The sequence below is a fragment of the Colobus angolensis genome, unplaced genomic scaffold (assembly GCF_000951035.1).
Source record: "Colobus angolensis palliatus isolate OR3802 unplaced genomic scaffold, Cang.pa_1.0 Scaffold59, whole genome shotgun sequence".
NCBI lineage: Eukaryota > Metazoa > Chordata > Mammalia > Primates > Cercopithecidae > Colobus > Colobus angolensis.
Window position 1 is genome coordinate 2,550,266 of NW_012119487.1, and position 18,923 is coordinate 2,569,188.

An 18,923-nucleotide genomic window follows, 5' to 3' on the forward strand; every position below is an offset into this window, starting at 1 on the left:
TCCCTTCCTTCCTTCCTTCCTTCCTTCCTTCCTTCCTTCCTTCCTTCCTTCCTTCCTTTTCCTTTCTGTTTTTTTTCTTTTCTTTTCTTTCATGAGTACTGGTGCACCAGGATCTCCTTCACTTTTGAAAGATAATTTGCAGGGTACAGAATTCTAAGTTGATGTTTTATTTCTCAGCACTTTAAATGTTTCACTTCCACCTCTTCTTGTGTGCACGGTTTGTGAGGAGAATTCTGACATTATTCTTATGTTTGCAATCCTTTAGGTAAAGTTCTCCCCCACCCCGGGGCTTCTTTCAAGATTTTTATTTTTGCTTTTTTTTTTTTTTTTTCATTTTAAATATACTATGCCTAGTTATAACTTTTGGGGGGCATTTATCCCACTTGCTGTCAGAGCTTCCTGGACCTGTGGTTTGATGTCTGATGTTGGGGGGAATTCTGTCATTATTTCTTTGAATATCTGTTCCTTTCTCTCTTTCTTCTGTATATGTTAAGCCTTTTGTAGTTGTCTCTCCATTCTTGGATATTCTGTTCTGGTTTCCCACGCTATCCCCCAGTATTTTTTTTTTTCTTTTCAATTTTAGATGTTTCTCTTGAAATATGCTCAAGCTTGGTGATTGTTTCCTCAACTTCTTTCCAGTCTAGTCAAATGAACCCAATCAAAGGCATTCTTCATTTCTGTTAGTCTTTTTGATCTCCAGCATTTCTTTTTATTCTTTCTTAGCATTTCCATATCTCTGCTTACATTGCCCATCTGTTCTTGTAGGCTGTGTATCTTATCTACTGGAAACCTTAGGATGTTAATCACAGTTTTTTGTTTTTTGTTTTTTAAATTCCCAGTCTGATAACTCTAACATTAGAGTTAGAGTTCTGAGTCTGGTTCTGATGCTTACTTTGTCTCTTCAAACTGTGGGGTTTTCTTTGTTTGCCTTTTGTTATGCCTTGTAATTTTTTCTTGATAGGCAGACTGGTGCTGTATGATGTACTGGGTACAAGGCATTGTGATAATTAGGCTATAGTCATGTGGTGGTCAAGTGCGGAGTGAGAGGAAGCATGCTGTAGTCCTATGATTAGAACTCATGTCTTTTAATGAGCCTGTGCTTCTGGACTGCGAGTCTCACACATGCTTCTTAGTTGCTGCCCCACCCCTTTAGGTGGGACTGGATGGCTAGAGTGGACTAGAGTTGTGTATTTTTCTTCCCCTATGTAGAAGGCTACAGATGCTGGAGTTAGGCATTTCCTTTTCCCTAATCTGTTAGGATCTGGAAAATCCTCAGTAGTATAGGCTCTTGTTATATAACTTCTCTTAAGTTCAGACCTTGGTAAGAACAGAATGGGCCAGGTGCGGTGGCTCACGCCTGTAATCCCAGCGCTTTGGGAGGCTGAGGCAGGCGGATCACAAGGTGAGGAGATCGAGACCATCCTGGCTAACACAGTGAAACTCTACTAAAAATACAACAACAACAAAAAATTAGCCGGGCGTGGTGGCAGGTGCCTGTAGTCACAGCTACTCGGGAGGCTGCGGCAGGAGAATGGTATGAACCTGGGAGGCGGAGCTTGCAGTGAGCCGAGATTGCGCCACTACACTCCACCCTGGGCGACAGAGCAACACTCTGTCTCAAAAAAAAAAAAAAAAAAAAAAAAGGAAGAAACTATCCATCCCTTGCCCACCCCTCCTGACTCTTGATTATTGATTTCCAGAGGCTACCACTTTCAATCCTTTTAGCTATTGATTTTGATAGTTATCACCATATTTTTATGTAATCTGTTCATATTACTGTTTTTGATTTTTCTTAGTTTTAGATACTCTCTTTTGATTTCTCACTGTAGAGAAGGAGGATTTAGCTGTCTTATATCCTTCTCCTATACTTATGTGCACTCACACACTCACATATGCACTTATCCTCCTACATTCTACTAAAAGAATCATATTTTGCTAAATACATTTTTATAATCCTGAAAATGTTATTCATAGCCAAGCTATGTGGTAAATTTTGATTATTATTTCTTCCATTATATTGTCTTTTTTGAGGTTGATAATTATCTCTTTTTGGTTTGTTTGCATAGTTTTTGGTACATCTATCACTAACGTATTCTCAATCTCTCCTACAGAAGTCTCAATCTCTCAGAAAGTAGACTCTAACTCTAATGTTTAAAACCTTAAAAACATTCAGGATTAGGTACTTTTATGTTTATTTTCTTGGTGGAGGAAGAAATCTCTTCAGGACTCTCTGTTCTTCTCTCATTCCAATAGATATCAATTACTCTCTTGGTCTCATACTGGGATCTGTACCATCCTGAAAACTTCCTTCTTTTCTTGGTTGTATACCTGCTTCCCAGATCTCATGTCTTCCTCTTTATTAGTTTGCTCCCTTGTTTTGTAGAACACATTCTTTAACAACGTTCTTAAAAAGGTGAAAGAGAGATTTGGAAGTCTGGAAAGATCTTTTCCTACTGTCACATTTATTGATAATTTAGAATTCTAGGTTAGAAATGATTTTTCTCTCAGAATTTCAAAAACATTGTTCTATTGTTTTTTAGTTTCCAGTTTGCTGCTGGGAAGACTGATGCTGTAGTGATTCCCAATACTTTCTTTGTGTCTTTTCTTTCTTTAAGTTCTCTGGGAACTTTTTAGTATCTTTTATCAGCTCCCAGTGTTTTGAAATCTTTTACTGATATGCCATTTTTTGTGTATGTGCATGTGTGCGTGTGCTCATTTTCTGTTAGGTACTTGTTGAGTTTGTTCAATCCATAAATTCCTTATACTTATAGGTCATTTTCTTGGATAGGACCTCCCCAACCACAAACTGTTTCTGTTTGATTTTCTCTCTTTGGAATGCCAGTTATTCAAGTATTAAATCTTCTGTACCATTTCTCTAGTTTTAAAAATGTGGTGGGTTTTTCTTTTCCTATTGTTTACTTATTTTTTTTTCTTTTGTTTTCTGGAACAGTTCCTTAAGTTTTTCTTCCATTTTACTAACATTTTAATTTCTGCTCTCCTATTTTCAGTTATTGTAATTTTTTTTTGCCTGATGTTTCTGTTTATGGCCTTCTAATTTTGTTCCATGAATGCAATACATTCTCCTTTCTCTCAGACTATTAGTAAAAATGATCAAGTTGTATTCTGTATTTTGCATTATCTTTTTTTCCTTCAGGTTTCATGTTACAATGTTTATTTGTTTTGGTCTCTGAGAATCTTTTTGGTCTTTCTTTCTTTCTTTCTTTCTTTCTTTCTTTCTTTCTTTCTTTCTTTCTTTCTTTCTTTCTTTTCACAAAAGTTTTTATTGTGACCAACAGTAAACTTTCAAAAAAGTAATAATATTCATTGACTCAATATCCTTCAGAGAATAGAAACAATGGAAAAAAAACTGTTAATTTTATAAGAATAGGTAAAGTTTGGTATCCATATCTGACAATGCCATTACAAGAAGGGAAATTTACAGACCATGATCATTTTGGAACTAAATTTATATATCCTATTCAAAAATCCAGCTATATTTTATAAGGAGGTTATATCATGACCAAGTTTGGTTTATACAATTAATTCAGTATATACTAGTTCCTGAATAAAGAGTAATAATAGTCTTGGGCTGGCAAGCCAAATAGGAACAGCTGTGTTGTGCAGCTGCCAGTAAGATCCATGCAGAAGGCAGGTGATTTCTGTAATCCAACTGAGGTACCCAGCTCATCTTATTGGGACTGGTTAGATAGTGGGTGCAGCCCATGTAGGGCAAGCCAAAGCAGGATGGGATGTTACCTCACCTGGGAAGTGCGTGGGGTTGGGAAACTGCCTCCCCTAGTGAAGGGAAGCTGGGAGGGACTGTGCCTAGAGGAATGGTGCATTCCATCCCAGATACTATGCTTTTCCCATGGTCTTCACAACCCACAGGCAAGAGATTCCCTCGGGTGCCTACGCCACCAGGGCCCAGGGTTTCAAGTACAAAACTGGGTGGCTGTTTGGGCAGACACTGAGCTAGCTGCAGCAGTTTTTTTTTTGTCATACCCCAGTGGTACCTGGGACTGATTAGAGAGAACCATTCACTCCCCTGGAAAGGGGGCTGAAGCCAGGGAGCCAAGTGGTCTGGCTCAGCAGATCCCACACCCACAGAGCTCAGCAAGCTAAGATCCACTAGCTTGAAATTCTCACTGCCAGCACAACAGTCTGAAATTGACTTGGGATGCTTGAACTTGGTTTGGGGAGGGGCATCTGCCATTACTGAGGCTGGAGTAGGTGGTTTTCCCCTCACAGTGTAAACAAAGCCACTGGGAAGTTCGAACTGAGTGGAGCCCACTGCAGCTCAGCAAAGCCATTGTAGCCAGATTGCCTCTTTAGATTCCTCCTCTCTGGGCAGGGCATCTCTGAAAGAAAGGCAGCAGTCCCATATAGATAAAACTCCTATCTTCTTAGGACAGAGCACCTGGGGGAAAGGGTGGCTGTGGGCACAGCTTCAGCAGACTTAAATGTTCCTGTCTGCCAGGTCTGAAGAGAGCAACGGATCTCTCAGAACAGCATTTGAGCTCTGCTAAGGGACAGAATGTCTCCTTAAGTGGGTCCCTGACCTGCGTACCTCCTGACTGGGAAACACCTCCCAGCAGGGGTTGACAGACACGCCATACAGGAGAGCTCCAGCTGACATTTAGCAGGTGCCCCTCTAGGACGAAACTTCCAGAGGAAGGAGTAGACAGCAATCTTTGCTGTTCTGCAGCCTCTGCTGATGATACCTGGGCAAACAGGATCTGAAGTGGACCTCCAGCGAACTCGAGCAGACCTGCAGCAGAGGGGCCTGTTAGAAGGAAAACTAACAAACAGAAAAGAAAAGCATCAACATCAACAAAAAGGACGCCCACACAGAAACCCCATCCGAAGATCACCAACCTCAAAGACCAAAGGTAGATAAATCCGTGAAGATGAGGGAAAAACAGCACAACAAGGCTGAAAATTCCAAAAACCAGAATGCCTCGTCTCCAAAGGATCACAACTCCTCACCAGCAAGGGAACAAAACTGGATGGAGATTGAGTTTGGCAAATTGACAGAAACAGGCTTCACAAGTTCATACAAACTCCTCTGAGCTAAAGGAGGATGTTCTAACCCAATGCAAGGAAGCTAAGAACCTTGAAAAAAAGTTAGAGGAATTGCTAACTAGAATAACCACTTTAGAGGAGAACACAAATGACCTGATGGAGCTGAAAAACACAGCATGAGAACTTCGTGAAGCATATACAAATATCAGTAGCCAAATCAATCAAGCAGAAGAAAGGATATCAGAGATTGAAGATCACCTTAATGAAATAAAGCATGAAGACAAGATTAGAGAAAAAAGTATGAAAAGGAATGAACAAAGCCTCCAAGAAATATGGGACTATGTGAAAAGACCAAATCTGCATGTGATTGGTGTACCTGAAAGTGATAGGGAGAATGGAACCAAGTTGAAAAACACTTTTCAGGATATTATCCAGGAGAACTTCCCCAACCTAGCAAGACACGGCAACAGTCAAATTCAGGAAATACAGAAACCACCACAAAGATACTCCTTGAGAAGAGCAACCCCAAGACACATAATCATCAGATTCACCAAAGTTGAAATGAAAGAAAAAATGTTAAGGGCAGCCTGAGGGAAAGGTTGGGTTACACACAAAAGGAAGCCCATCAGACTAACAGCAGATCTCTCTGTAGAAACCCTACAAGCCAGAAGAGAGTGGAGGCCAATATTCAACATTCTTTTTTTTTGAGACAGATTCTCACTTTGTTACTCAGGCTGGAATGCAGTGGCGCAATCTCAGCTCACTGCAAGCTCCGCCTCCCGGGTTCACTCCATTCTACTGCTTCAGCCTCCTGAGTAGCTGGGACTACAGGAACCTGCCACCATGCCTGGCTAATTTTTTGTATTTTTAGTAGAGACAGGGTTTCACCGTGTTAGCCAGGATGGTCTCAATCTCCTATCCTCGTGATCCACCCATCTCAGCCTCCCAAAGTGCTGGGATTACAGGCGTGATCAACATTCTTAAAGAAAATAATTTTCAACTCAGAAATTCATATCCAGCCAAACTAAGCTTCATAAGTGAAGGAGAAATAAAATCCTTTACAGACAAGTAAATGCTGAGAGATTTTGTCACCACCAGGACTGTGTTACAAGAGCTTCTGAAGTGAGCACTAAACGTGGAAAGGAACGACTGATTCCAGCCACTGCAAAAACATACTGAATTGTAAAGACCATTGACACTATGAAGAAAGTGCATCAAATAAGAGGCAAAATAGCCAACTGGCATTGTAATGACAGGATCAAATTCACACATAACAATATTAACCTTAAATGTAAAAGGGCTAAATCACCCAATTAAAAAACACACACTGGGCTGGGCACAGTAGCTCACACCTGTAATCCCAGCACTTTAGGATGCCAAGATGGGTGGATCATGAGGTCAGGAGTTCAAGACCAGCCTGGACAAGATGCTGAAACCCTGTCTCTAGTAAAAAATACAAAAATTAGCCTGGCGTGGTGGTGTATGCATGTAGTCCCAGCTACTCGGGAGGCTGAGGCAGGAGAATCGCTGGAACCCGGGAGACAGAGGTGGCAGTGAGCTGAGATTGTGCCACTGCACTCCAGCCTGGGTGACACAGCAAGACTCTGTCTCAAGAAAACACACACACACACACACACACACACAGGCAAATTGGATAAAGAGTCAAGACCCATTGGTGTGCTGTATTCAGGAGACCCATAGCACATGCAGAGACACACATAGACTCAAAATAAAGGGATGGAAGAATATTTACCAAGCAAATGGAAAGCAAGAAAAAAGCAGGGGTTGCAATCCTAGTATCTGATTAAACAGACTTTAAACCAACAAAGATTAAAAAAGACAAAGAAGGGCATTACATAATGGTAAAGGGATCAATGCAACAAGAAAAGCTAACTATCTGAAATATATATGCACCCAATACAGGAGCACCCAGATTCATAAAGCAAGTTCTTAGAGGCCTACAAAGAGACTTGGACTTCCACATAATAATAGTGGGAGACTTTAACACCACACTGTCAATATTAGACAGGTCAACGAGACAGGAAATTAATGAGGATATTCAGGACTTGAACTCAGCTCTGGACCAGAAGGACCTACTAGACATCTACAGAATTCTTCACCCCAAATCAACAGAATATACATTTTTCTCAGCACCACATCATACTTATTCCAAAATTGACCACATTATTGGAAGTAAAACACTCCTTAGCAAATGCAAAAGAATGGAAATCATAACTAACAGTCTCTCTGACCACAGTGCAGTCAAATTAGAACTCAGGATTAAGAAACTCACTGAAAACTGCACAACTTTGTGAAAACTGAACAACCTGGTCATGAATGACTACTGGGTAAATAACGAAATTAAGGCAGAAATAAATAAGTTCTTTTAAACCAATGAGAATAAAGACACAATGTACTAGAATCTCTGGGACACAGCTAAAGCAGTGTTCATAGAGGAATTTATAGTGCTAAATGCTTACAGGAGAAAGCAGGAAAGATCTAAAATCGACACCCTAACATCATGATTAAAATAACTAGAGAAGCAAGAGCAAACATATTCAAAAGCTAGCAGAAGAGAAGAAATAACTCGAACTGAAGGAGACAGAGATACGAGAAGCCCTTCAAAAAATCAATGAATTGAGGAGCTGGTTTTTTGAAAAGATTAACAAAATAGACCACTAGCCAGATTAATAAAGAATAAAAGAGAGAAGAATCTAATAGACACAATAAAAAATGATAAAGGGGATATCACCACTGATCCCACAGAAATACAAACTACCATCAGAGAATACTATAAACACCTCTAAGCAAATAAACTAGGAAATCTAGAAACAATGGATAAATTACTAGACACATACACCCTCCCAAAACTAAACCAGGAAGAAGTCAAATCCCTGAATAGACCAATAACAAGTCTGAAATTGAGGCAGTAATTAATAGCCTACCAACCAAAAAAAGCCCGGGACCAGATATATTCACAGACAAATTCTACCAGAGGTACAAAGAGGAGGTGGTAGCATTCCTTCTGAAACTATTCCAAACAATAAAAAAGAGGGACTCCTCCCTAACTCATTTTATGAGGCACCATCATCCTGATACCAAAACCTAGTGGAGACACAATAAAAAAAGAAAATTTCAGGCCAATATCCCTGATGAACATTGATGCAAAAATCTTCAATAAAATACTGGCATACCGAACCTAGCAGCACATCAAAAAGCTTATCCACTGTGATCAAGTCAGCTTCATCCCTGGGATGCAAGGCTGGCTCAACATACACAAATCAATAAATGTAATCCATCACATAAACAGAACCAACAACAAAAATCACATGATTATCTCAATAGATGCAGAAAGGCCTTCAATAAAATTCAACATCCCTTCATGCTAAAAACTCTCAATAGATGAGGTATTGATGGAATATATCTCAAAATAATAAGAGCTATTTATGACAAACCCACAGCCAATATCATACTGAATGGGCAAAAGTTGGCAGCATTCCCTTTGAAAACTGGCACAAGACCAGGATGCCCTCTCTCACCACTCCTGTTCAACATAGGAAGTTCTGGCCAGGGCAGTCAGGCAAGAGAAAGAAATAAAGCGTATTTAAATAGGAAGAGAGGAAGTGAAATTATCCCTGTTTGCAGATGACATGATTGTATACTTAGAAAACCCCATCATCTCAGCCTGAAATCTCCTTAAGCTGATAAGCAACTTCAGCAAAGTCTCAGGATACAAAATCAGTGTGCAAAAATCACAAGCATTCCTATACACCAATAAGAGACAAACAGCCAAATTATGCATGAACTCCCATTTGCAATTGCTACAAAGACAATAAAATACCTAGGAATACAGCTTACAAGGGATGTGGGGGACCTCTTCAAGGAGAACTACAAACCACTGCTCAACGAAATAAAAGAGGACATAAACAAATGGAAAAACATTCCACACTCATGGTTAGGAAGAATCAATATCATGAAAATGGCCACAGTTTCCAAAGTAATTTATAGATTCAATGCTATCTCTTTCAAGCTGCCACTGACTTTCTTCACAGAATTAGAAAAATCTACTTTAAATTTCATATGGAACCAAAAAAGAGCCCACATTGCCAAGACAATCCTAAGCAAAAAGAACAAAGCTGGAGGCATGATACTACCTGACTTCAAATTATACTACAAGGCTGCAGTAACCAAAACAGCATGGTACTGGTACCAAAACAGATATATAGACCAATGGAACAGAACAGAGGCCTCAGAAATAATGCCCCACATCTACAACCATCTGATCTTTGGCAAACCTGACAAAAACAAGCAAGGAGGAAAGGATTTCCTATTTAACAAATATTGTTGGGAAAACTGGCTAGCCATATGCAGAAGACTGAAACTGGACCCCTTCCTTACACCTTATACAAAAATTAACCCAAGATGGATTAAAGACTTGAATGTAAGACCCAAAACCATAAAAACCCTAGAAGAAAACCTAGGCAATACTATTCAGGACATAGGCATGGGCAAAGACTTCATGACTAAAACACCAAAAGCAATGGCAACAAAAGCCAAAACTGACAAATGGGATCTAATGAAAGATCTTCTGCACAGCAAAAGAAACTATAATCAAAGTGAACAGGCAACCTACAGAATGGGAGAAAATGTTTGCAATCTACCCATCTGACAAAAGGCTAATATCCAGAATCTACAAGGAATGTAAACAAATTTACAAGAGAAAAACAATCCCATCAAAAAGTGGGTGAAGGTTATGAACAGACTCTTCTCAAATGAAGACATTTATGCAGCCAACAAACATGTGAAGAAAAGCTCATCATCACTGGTCATTAGAGAAATGCAAATTAAAACCACAATGAGATACCATCTCATGCCTGTTAGAATGGCAACCATTAAAGAGTTAGGAAACAACAGATGCTGGAGAGGATGTGGAGAAATAGGAATGCTTTTACACTGTTGGTGGGAGTGTAAACTAGTTCAACCATTGTGGAAGACAGTATGGCAATCCCTTAAGGATCTAGAACCAGAAATACCATTTGACCCAGAAATCCCATTACTGGGTATATACCCAAAGAAATATAAATTATTCTACTATAAAGACACATGCATACATATGTTTATTGATGCACTATTTACAGTAGCAAAGACTTGGAGCCAGCCCAAATGGACAGCAATGATAGACTGCTAAAGAAAATATGGTACATATATACCATGGAGTACTATGTAGCCATAAAAAGGAATGAGTTCGTGTCCTTTACAGGGACATGAATGAAGCTGGAAGCCATCATCGTCAGTAAACTAACACAGGAACAGAAAACCAAACACCGTATATTCTCACTCATAAGTGGGAGTTGAACGAGAACACATGGACATAGGGAGGGGAACAACACACACTGGGGCCAGTCAGGAGGTTGGGGGTGAGAGGAGGGAGAACATTAGGACAAATAGCTAATGCATGCGGGGCTTAAAACCTAAATGACAGGTTGATAGGTGCAGCAAACCACCATGGCACTCGTATACCTATGTAACACATTCTGCACTTGTATCCTGGAACTTAAAGTAAAATAAAACAAAAAGCAATATAAATAACTAGGCAAATACCATCCATTTCATCTAATGAAGAAAGCAAATGACAAATATCATGTATCTAATGTGCTACTCAAAATGTCTAGGTTCTTACATTATTTATTACTGAAAGAAACCTTGGAGATCATGGTTTCTAACTATTTATTTGACAGATGAGGAAAACTGAGACCTGTGGCGTTTTGGTGACATGCCTTGAGACTAGAATCCAAGCCTTGTAATTCCTAGTACAGTCTTCTTTCCATTAAATCGTATTTCCTTTTCTTTTTTTTTTTTTTTTTTGAGACGGAGTCTCGCTCTGTCGCCCAGGCTGGAGTGCAGTGGCCGGATCTCAGCTCACTGCAAGCTCCGCCTCCCGGGTTTACGCCATTCTCCTGCCTCAGCCTCCCAAGTAGCTGGGACTACAGGCGCCCGCCACCTCGCCCGGCTAGTTTTTTGTATTTTTAGTAGAGACGGGGTTTCACCGTGTTAGCCAGGATGGTCTCGATCTCCTGACCTCGTGATCCGCCCGCCTCGGCCTCCCAAAGTGCTGGGATTACAGGCTTGAGCCACCGCGCCCGGCCCGTATTTCCTTTTCTAAGGCATGGTGAATGCTGTGTGGCTTACGAGTTTATTTTTGGTGATGACACTATACCTGCTTTTCTTTCTTTACTTTTGTTTGACCTCAGTGACTAGAACTGGATCAATAGTAATCCTTGGTTTATGACACACTCTCATAATTGGTCCATGTATAACCTATTTATTTGTTTATTTGCTTTTAATAATGTAATACATAAAACTTCAAACATTCATATTTGGTAGGGAACATGGGAAGAAATGAAAATGTATAATTTCCATATATGCATGGTACAAAAATAAACTCATATATTTGGAAATTATTTAGTGCTACAGCTATTTGTTTTTCCCCCTTGAGTTGAAGGTTATCTTCTGGATGGGTGGTTTGGCAACTCTCCTCTTCATTACATTGAAATCACCAAACTCAAGTAGCACTTAGAAAACAAAGTAAGACAGAAGGAAATGGGAAAAGGACCAGGAAAATGTGCTTTACATTTAGCATTGCGACATATATGTCTTTAAAATTTGTTAGTCTTCTGCAAATTGTGTAATGTTGGGTTTGTTTATGATGCAGGTCTGAGAACCATTGGAGTTATCACCAAACTGGACCTTATGGATGAAGGAACGGATGCCAGGGATGTTCTAGAGAACAAACTGTTGCCTCTTCGCAGGGGTAATGTACTGTGGTCTATACAATACTTTTTGTTTGTTTGTTTGTTTGTTTTTGGTTATATGGAAGAGAAATGATTGGGAAGCCACTAGGAGTTTTGGTTTTAATGCCTTCTCAGTTGTAAGGAATGGATTTATCATTAGTTATACTTTTTATGGAATGGCTGTACGTTCCCGAATGATATATTAGAAAATAATCCAAAGGGAGAACTATTCCTTAAAATAACAGGAATAAGAAAACAGGAAAAGGAAGGAGTTTGAAGCGAGGTTATAAATATTCATCATAGACTGCATAAACTTATACTATTTTAAGACTGATATTTACTTGCCTGCTATATGACAAAACTGCGAAGATACACACTCTCTTAAAATGCACATGGTTTAAGGGTGAGAGATATTATTGTACTGATGCTAAAAAATTATTGTGAGCTCGATCAGTAGCCTGTGTTCAATACTGATGTTTCCCATTGAGTTTTATAAAGGGACTCAGTCTTCACACCTAAAACTAGTTTTGCTTTTCTTAGTCTGCCTATGTGAGAGCCTTGAAATCTCCCTGGAATAAGCCACAAAAAGTGTCCCCAACTCCATAGATTTGTGTTTTGTTTCAGGTTACGTGGGGGTGGTAAACAGAAGCCAGAAGGACATAGATGGGAAGAAGGACATAAAGGCAGCCATGTTGGCAGAGAGGAAGTTTTTCCTTTCCCACTCGGCTTACAGACATATCGCTGACCGAATGGGAACCCCACACCTGCAGAAGGTCCTTAATCAGGTAAAAATGTTCTTTCAAGCAACAAGAACAGTTATGAAATATGTAAGTGGATGCTGGAATTTGTGTTTATTATTTTTAAGTTTATTGTTTTCCAAAACAAGACATACAGCTTCAATGACAGGGATTTTAAAAATGGGTATTAGTATCTCAGATTCACACTATTACCATTCTCAGTGAATAGAACTCATCTTCCTGTTATTGAAAGAAGAGTTCCTAAAGCAGAAACACATACCTATTTAGGAACAGTGAACAGGGATATACATTTTAGCGTATATTCATTTGTAATATGTAGTTACCTTGAGAAGTTAAATTTTTATAACTTTGAAAAGTTGATCTCTTGGGATCTGTTTTTGAAGCACCAGTCTGTAACGGCTAGGTTACACTTTCTGTTAAATTTTTTTTATGACTTTGTTTAGAGTTGATTTGTTTCTTAATTTAAAATCTTTAGAATCACACATCCTAGTTTAATAATCATTGATTTCCACTCATCTAAGATGCTTTTCCAGATAACCCCTTTTCCCACAATAATTTAGAATTGGACCTTCTGCCTACCCCACTCCATGCACTATGCACAAACTTCTTCCATAAATCCTCAATGCTCTTGCTTGGTTACAGATATTCCTACCCCTATTGGAGTTAAGTGTTATGACAAGCATCATTGTCATTGAATGCAGGGACCCCTCCCTGAGTTTTGATTATATTGACTTCATGTGACTAGCAGCCTTTCTCACAAATATTCTTATAAGTTATGCTTTAACTGTTACGTACAAACTTAATCAGGCAATCAGTCAATCAATCAATCAAGTAGATTTCTGATTCTTAGCTCCTAGAAAGTATCAATAGCTTTCATAATATGTGACATTATACCTGAACAATTTAGGCAAAACAACTGAGAAGAAATTTTAGAAAATAAAAAATTGTGTTATAATTCCATTTTAAGAGATTTCAACACAGACTATTGTAAAGTTTATACTTTTTAATTAAAGATAAATATTTGGACACTAGGAAACATCACTATGATTGTATGATTTAAAAATATGAATATATTTTAGAGAAGGAGCATTGTTATGCAAGAATCCTAACACTCTACCAATATATTTTGCACTGTCAAAAAAACTCTCTTTAGAATACTGCTTTCACAGCTGTATTGGCCTACAAAAAACACAAATAAACTGAGAAAATCTTAGAAGAAAATCACTAATATGATTAGAAAGATAAAGCTGGAAATGAGTTAGGTTTTGAATACTGGAAAAACAGAAGGAGGTGGTTGACTATTAGATTATTACAGGTGACACCCAAGTTATGACACAATTGGATTCTCATTGACTAAAAATTGAATGATTTTTTTTTTTTCTGAAGATGTCTCCTTTCCTGGATAATCACTCTCTCTTTATTGCTTCAAGAATATTTATACTGTGTTTGAAACTAAGATAATTCTATGGCTATGTATGTGTACTAATACTTCTGATCCTGTGGGGTAATTCATATGGAAAATACTGCAAAATGACATGACATTTTTGAAAAATTGAATGAAATTTTCATTGTAGGGGGAAGGCAGAGAAAGAGGTAGTGAGTTGTATGAGATGATATTGGAGATGTAGGCAGTGGCTGAATCCTGTAATGTTTCTAGACCAAATTGAGGATTTTGGCTCTTACCTAAGACCAATAAGGAGTCATTTAAGGGTCCTAAGTAGAGGAATAACAAGATCAGATCCGTGGGTGAAAAAAGAATATGATATTGAAGACAGGAAGACCAAGAGTAGACCAGTTAGGAGTAAAAGAGAAATTATGGGAATTTGGTTGTAGTAAGGGCCGGTGGAGATGAAAAGAAGGGGCAGGTTTGAGAAATGTTCAGGAAAATTGAGGACTAGGTGGTAGATTAGAGCTGTTGGGTGTTGGGAGAGGTGGAGTCAAGGTTACGTCCCAGGTTTCCAGGCTCTTATGAAGTCACCAAGACGGGGAACCCTGAAGGGAAGATCAAATACTTGATTTTGGACATGTTGAGCTTGAGATGTCATTGACACATCCAAGAGGAGAAGTCAAGGAGTTGGTCAAATATGCATGCCACAGCAAAGATAAATCTTGTTTGGAGACATCTTACAGTTATAGGTATTTGGATGTTTATTGAAGCCATATATGGAATGAGATTCCCTGAAGAGAGAACAGAGAGTAAAAACAAAAAAGAGGCCTCAGACCCAGATTTGAGGAATTTCAATAATTACTGTTCTGGCAAAGAGGGTGAATTATCCAAGGAAATAGAGAAGATATATCGAGAATGGATAGCAGAAAAATTAGAGAAGCTGGAGTCATGGAAGCCAGGGGAAGAAGTGTTTTAGAAAGCCACAGTATTGCTTTGCTCTGGAGATGTCTGAGAAGCAAAAGGTGGAAATCAGGTATTTTTATTATTTACCAGTTCACATGGCAATCAGTTGGTTGCTGGTTTCTTGTGGTTGCTGTTTCTGTTAGATTTGGGTCCTTGTCTCTCGTGACGTTGCTATCGGGAATGCTGTCCTCTCAGCTCTTTTTTTGCCTGCTTCATAGTTAGAACAGCAGTGCATGCCAGGGTGCTAACATAACAATTTATTACTGTGAGCAAGGGGGTAATACAGTTATAAACTATTGACAAATAACTCTAGATTTATTTAATAAATATATTCAAGTGACCTCAGATAAACATAAAGATGACTGAAAATAGTTTCTTCAGTCAATCTGGGTATATTAATTCTCCCTAATTTTAATATTTTTTCTTTTTTTTGCATTTCTAGGAAGTTTATATTCTTTTTATTGATTTCAAGTTCATCACTTAGGCAGTTCAAGAAGCTTATCTGTTTTTTCTTTTGAATAAGACTTTCTTTAACTGCATTGTAATAGAAAGGCTGTAAGACCTAAACAATCTGGGTTTTTATCTCACCTTTGATTTTTAATTAATCATGCACTCTTAGGCTCTTGGAGAAGTTTTCATTGTACTGAGCTTGAGGTGCCTGCTGATCTCAGTGGAAATACCAAGTAGATGGTTATGTCGAGCCTTCAATAGCAGAGAGAGCTTTCCCTTACTCAGTCATGGAGTTGCACTGGGACCTAGAGGTGGAAGTACGAGTAAGTTGCTGCCTCAGCTGAAGAATGTGGAGAAAGTTAACAGCTGGCAGGTGCCTCCAGCACCTTGGCTACTGAGCTCCACCTGTGTGGTAAACCACTTAGTCCTGAGAACACCAGGCAGCACCTGTGACTCCTAGCTTCCTTCATTTCTATCACATTCTAACTTAAGGTTCCTTTGTACAAGGTAGGAGATCTGATAAATCAATCCATGCTAACTAAGGTGTTATTGGGCAGCCTCATTAGTAACATTAGCTACATTTTAACAGGGTCTTCCCAGATTTAAAGAGCTAGCTCAAGTGAGTGACTCTAAATGAAGGAATTTTGAGCATCTCCGAAGGGCAGTGGAGGAGGGAGTTGGTGTTTCTTCTCCCTATCTACATAATAGTCAATCTCAAATGTAGACATAATGTTTGAAATTTTGAATGATTATAAAAACAATGGAGGCTAAGTTAGTCTTTAATCTGTATATATGATTCAATCTTCAATCTGTGTGTATGATTTTGTTTTGTTTAGCAACTTACCAACCACATTCGGGATACCCTACCAAACTTCAGGAACAAACTACAGGGACAGTTGCTCTCCATAGAACATGAAGTAGAAGCCTACAAAAATTTCAAACCAGAAGATCCAACCAGGAAGACCAAAGCATTGCTGCAGTAGGTCACCTTTCCCTTCCTTGGCGCAGCATTTTAAACTAATTTCTTTAGTTTTCTTTTGCCTTAGTCTATTTGTCATGTTGTTTCTTAGGTATAACAGAGGCAGCAAGTAAACTATCTGAGACTATATATGATATACAAGAACTCTTGAATTTTTATGCTTTGTTGAACACGAATTATTGGTATTATTCTGTTATTATCAACTTACCAATTGAGCATCGCTATGCCCATTTACATTGTGCTTTTAAAACTGGATTAAGTGAGTAAAACTATTAGGGATGACCCAGCAGGAATTTTTGTCCCTTGTCTTAGAAGTGGGTAAATACAGATGAAAATATCATATTTTTCAGCTGTTTCTATGGATGTCAATTGTACTTATTATCCTTTATTCCAGTTATTTCATGTAACTTATTTGTGTGCATTTTTCAGTGGAATGAGAACCAAGGATTTAATTAAAAAGTGCTAACAATAAGGCTCTAGTTTTTTTTTTTTCCTTTTACATAATGATTTTAATGTAGCCCTTTGAAAATGCAAATGTGAAACTGCCAAGCATCTTTTCACCCCTTCATGATCTTCCCATCTTATCTTTGGGTTACTAGAGTTATTCCTGTGGTGTCTTGGAGTAGGATAGCAGAGAATTGTTAGAGAATTCCTAGTTCTTTATATCTTACACTGTCTTCTCTCCCTTGACTCCTTCTGGTGCCATCAGTTCCTTTATCCTGTGCTGCCAATTGTGTCAAGTCCCTCTCAACGGGAAGGCTCCCCTGCCCAGCACACACTGCTGGATACCCGAGGTCTACCTCCGAAGATGATGTTCGGTACCTCTTATGGCGCCTTTTCTCTCCTGCAGCCTGACAATCAAAACCTCCTTCAATTGGCATTTAAAGCTCACACTATTATTTCTTTCTTTGTGAGGAGATTCCCAAATACTCAAATATTTAAATACAATATTAATGGCTTCATCCTCTATTTCCTCATCAAAAATATTATACAAAGGAAAGAGGTGTTTTTTTTTTTCAGATATAACTCTTTCCTAATTTATTCTTTCTTTTCATTCTTGAGTTTAGTTGAGCTCTTGTAAAAACTCTTCAAGTTACAGAGAAAGCTATTTCTGTTTAGGCCCTAGGTCATTATCTTAATATCCAGCTAAAACTATTCTGCTTGCAAATACTGGGTCTTGCCTCTGTGACTTTATTGGACTCAGATTACAGAACTTTTCACAGCTAGATTCTTGACTTTCAGAGGCCTGATTCAGCTACTTCTTTATGGTCCTATTCTTTCTGACCTATTTCTTTTCTCTCTTCTATCATTTCCTCCTGCCTTACTTTCTCTGTTCTTCCTCCTTCCTCTAATCTCTTCATGCACTCAGTGTCTGGTTCTGTGAATTGAACGATAAATAAGATTCTTGCCCTCAAGAAGTCCCAGTAGAGTAGGGAAAAACGGACATAAAAATTAACACAGTTTAGGCCGGGCGCGGTGGCTCAAGCCTGTAATCCCAGCACTTTGGGAGGCCGAGACGGGTGGATCACGAGGTCAGGAGATCGAGACCATCCTGGCTAACACCGTGAAACCCCGTCTCTACTAAAAAATACAAAAAACTAGCTGGGCGACGTGGCGGGCGCCTGTAGTCCCAGCTACTCGGGAGGCTGAGGCAGGAGAATGGCGTAAACCCGGGAGGCGGAGCTTGCAGTGAGCTGAGATCCGGCCACTGCACTCCAGCCTGGGCGATAGAGCGAGACTCCGTCTCAAAAAAAAAAAAAAAAAAAAAAAATTAACACAGTTTAACACAATTGTGTTAAAGCTAATAAATACTATGTTTCTGTAAGTGTAAAATATTAAGGGAGCCCAGATGAGGAAGCAGTTACATGTGAGGAAGGATGTGAATTTGCAGAGAAAACAGGTTGTGAGGTAGGAGAGTCATGTGGAAGGAGCAGGGCAAGAGAATTGTGAGAACTTTGGTGACATTTGTTCTAGGATTAGTAAATGGATCAGGTAGCTGAGGTATAGGGTTTAGGGGAAGGAGCAGCTAGAGGTACACTTTCTGAAAAATCTTTCATGTTTCAGTATGTATGTCATACCTCTCCAGGTGTTTTTAAAAAATAAAATTGGCATATACATGAACATAAATAAATCCAATTATAGTCTAGCTTCTTTGGCCTAAATAATTTGTAGTTACTTTTCATTCACCTATGATTTTGATGGAAGAGAATAAAAAGATACAAGTTTTAGATAGTTTGAATTTTTTTCCTTTTAGATTTTGAATTTGAAAGTAGTTCCAGTATGTTTAAATTGGAGTTTTAAACCTGATGATCACAAATAAACATAGTTGTTTTTTTTCTTTCTCTCTTTCTTTCTTTCTTTCTTTCTTTCTTTCTTTCTTTCTTTCTTTCTTTCTTTCTTTCTTTCTTTCTTTCTTTTTCCTTCCTTCCTTCCTTCCTTTTCTTTCTTCCTTTCTTTTCTTCTTCTTCTTGTTCTTGCTCTTCCTCTTCCTCCTCCTCTTCTTCTTCTTCCTCTTCCTCTTCTTCCTCTTCTTCTCCTTCTCCTCCTCCTCCTTCTCCTCCTCCTTCTCCTCC

The 18,923-nt window shown here is 38.8% G+C and overlaps 1 protein-coding gene across 6 annotated transcripts in view; it reads left to right on the forward strand.

The window, feature by feature from the left end:
* DNM3 (dynamin 3) overlaps window positions 1–18,923 on the forward strand; it is a 579,299-nt gene that overhangs the window by 173,732 nt on the left and 386,644 nt on the right. For all 6 annotated transcript variants that reach the window (XM_011962308.1, XM_011962305.1, XM_011962306.1 and 3 more), the window contains exons 5-7: window positions 11,735–11,833; window positions 12,438–12,598; window positions 16,208–16,350. In XM_011962308.1, coding sequence (XP_011817698.1) covers window positions 11,735–11,833; window positions 12,438–12,598; window positions 16,208–16,350 — 403 coding nt within the window. The remainder of the gene's footprint in view (window positions 1–11,734; window positions 11,834–12,437; window positions 12,599–16,207; window positions 16,351–18,923) is intronic.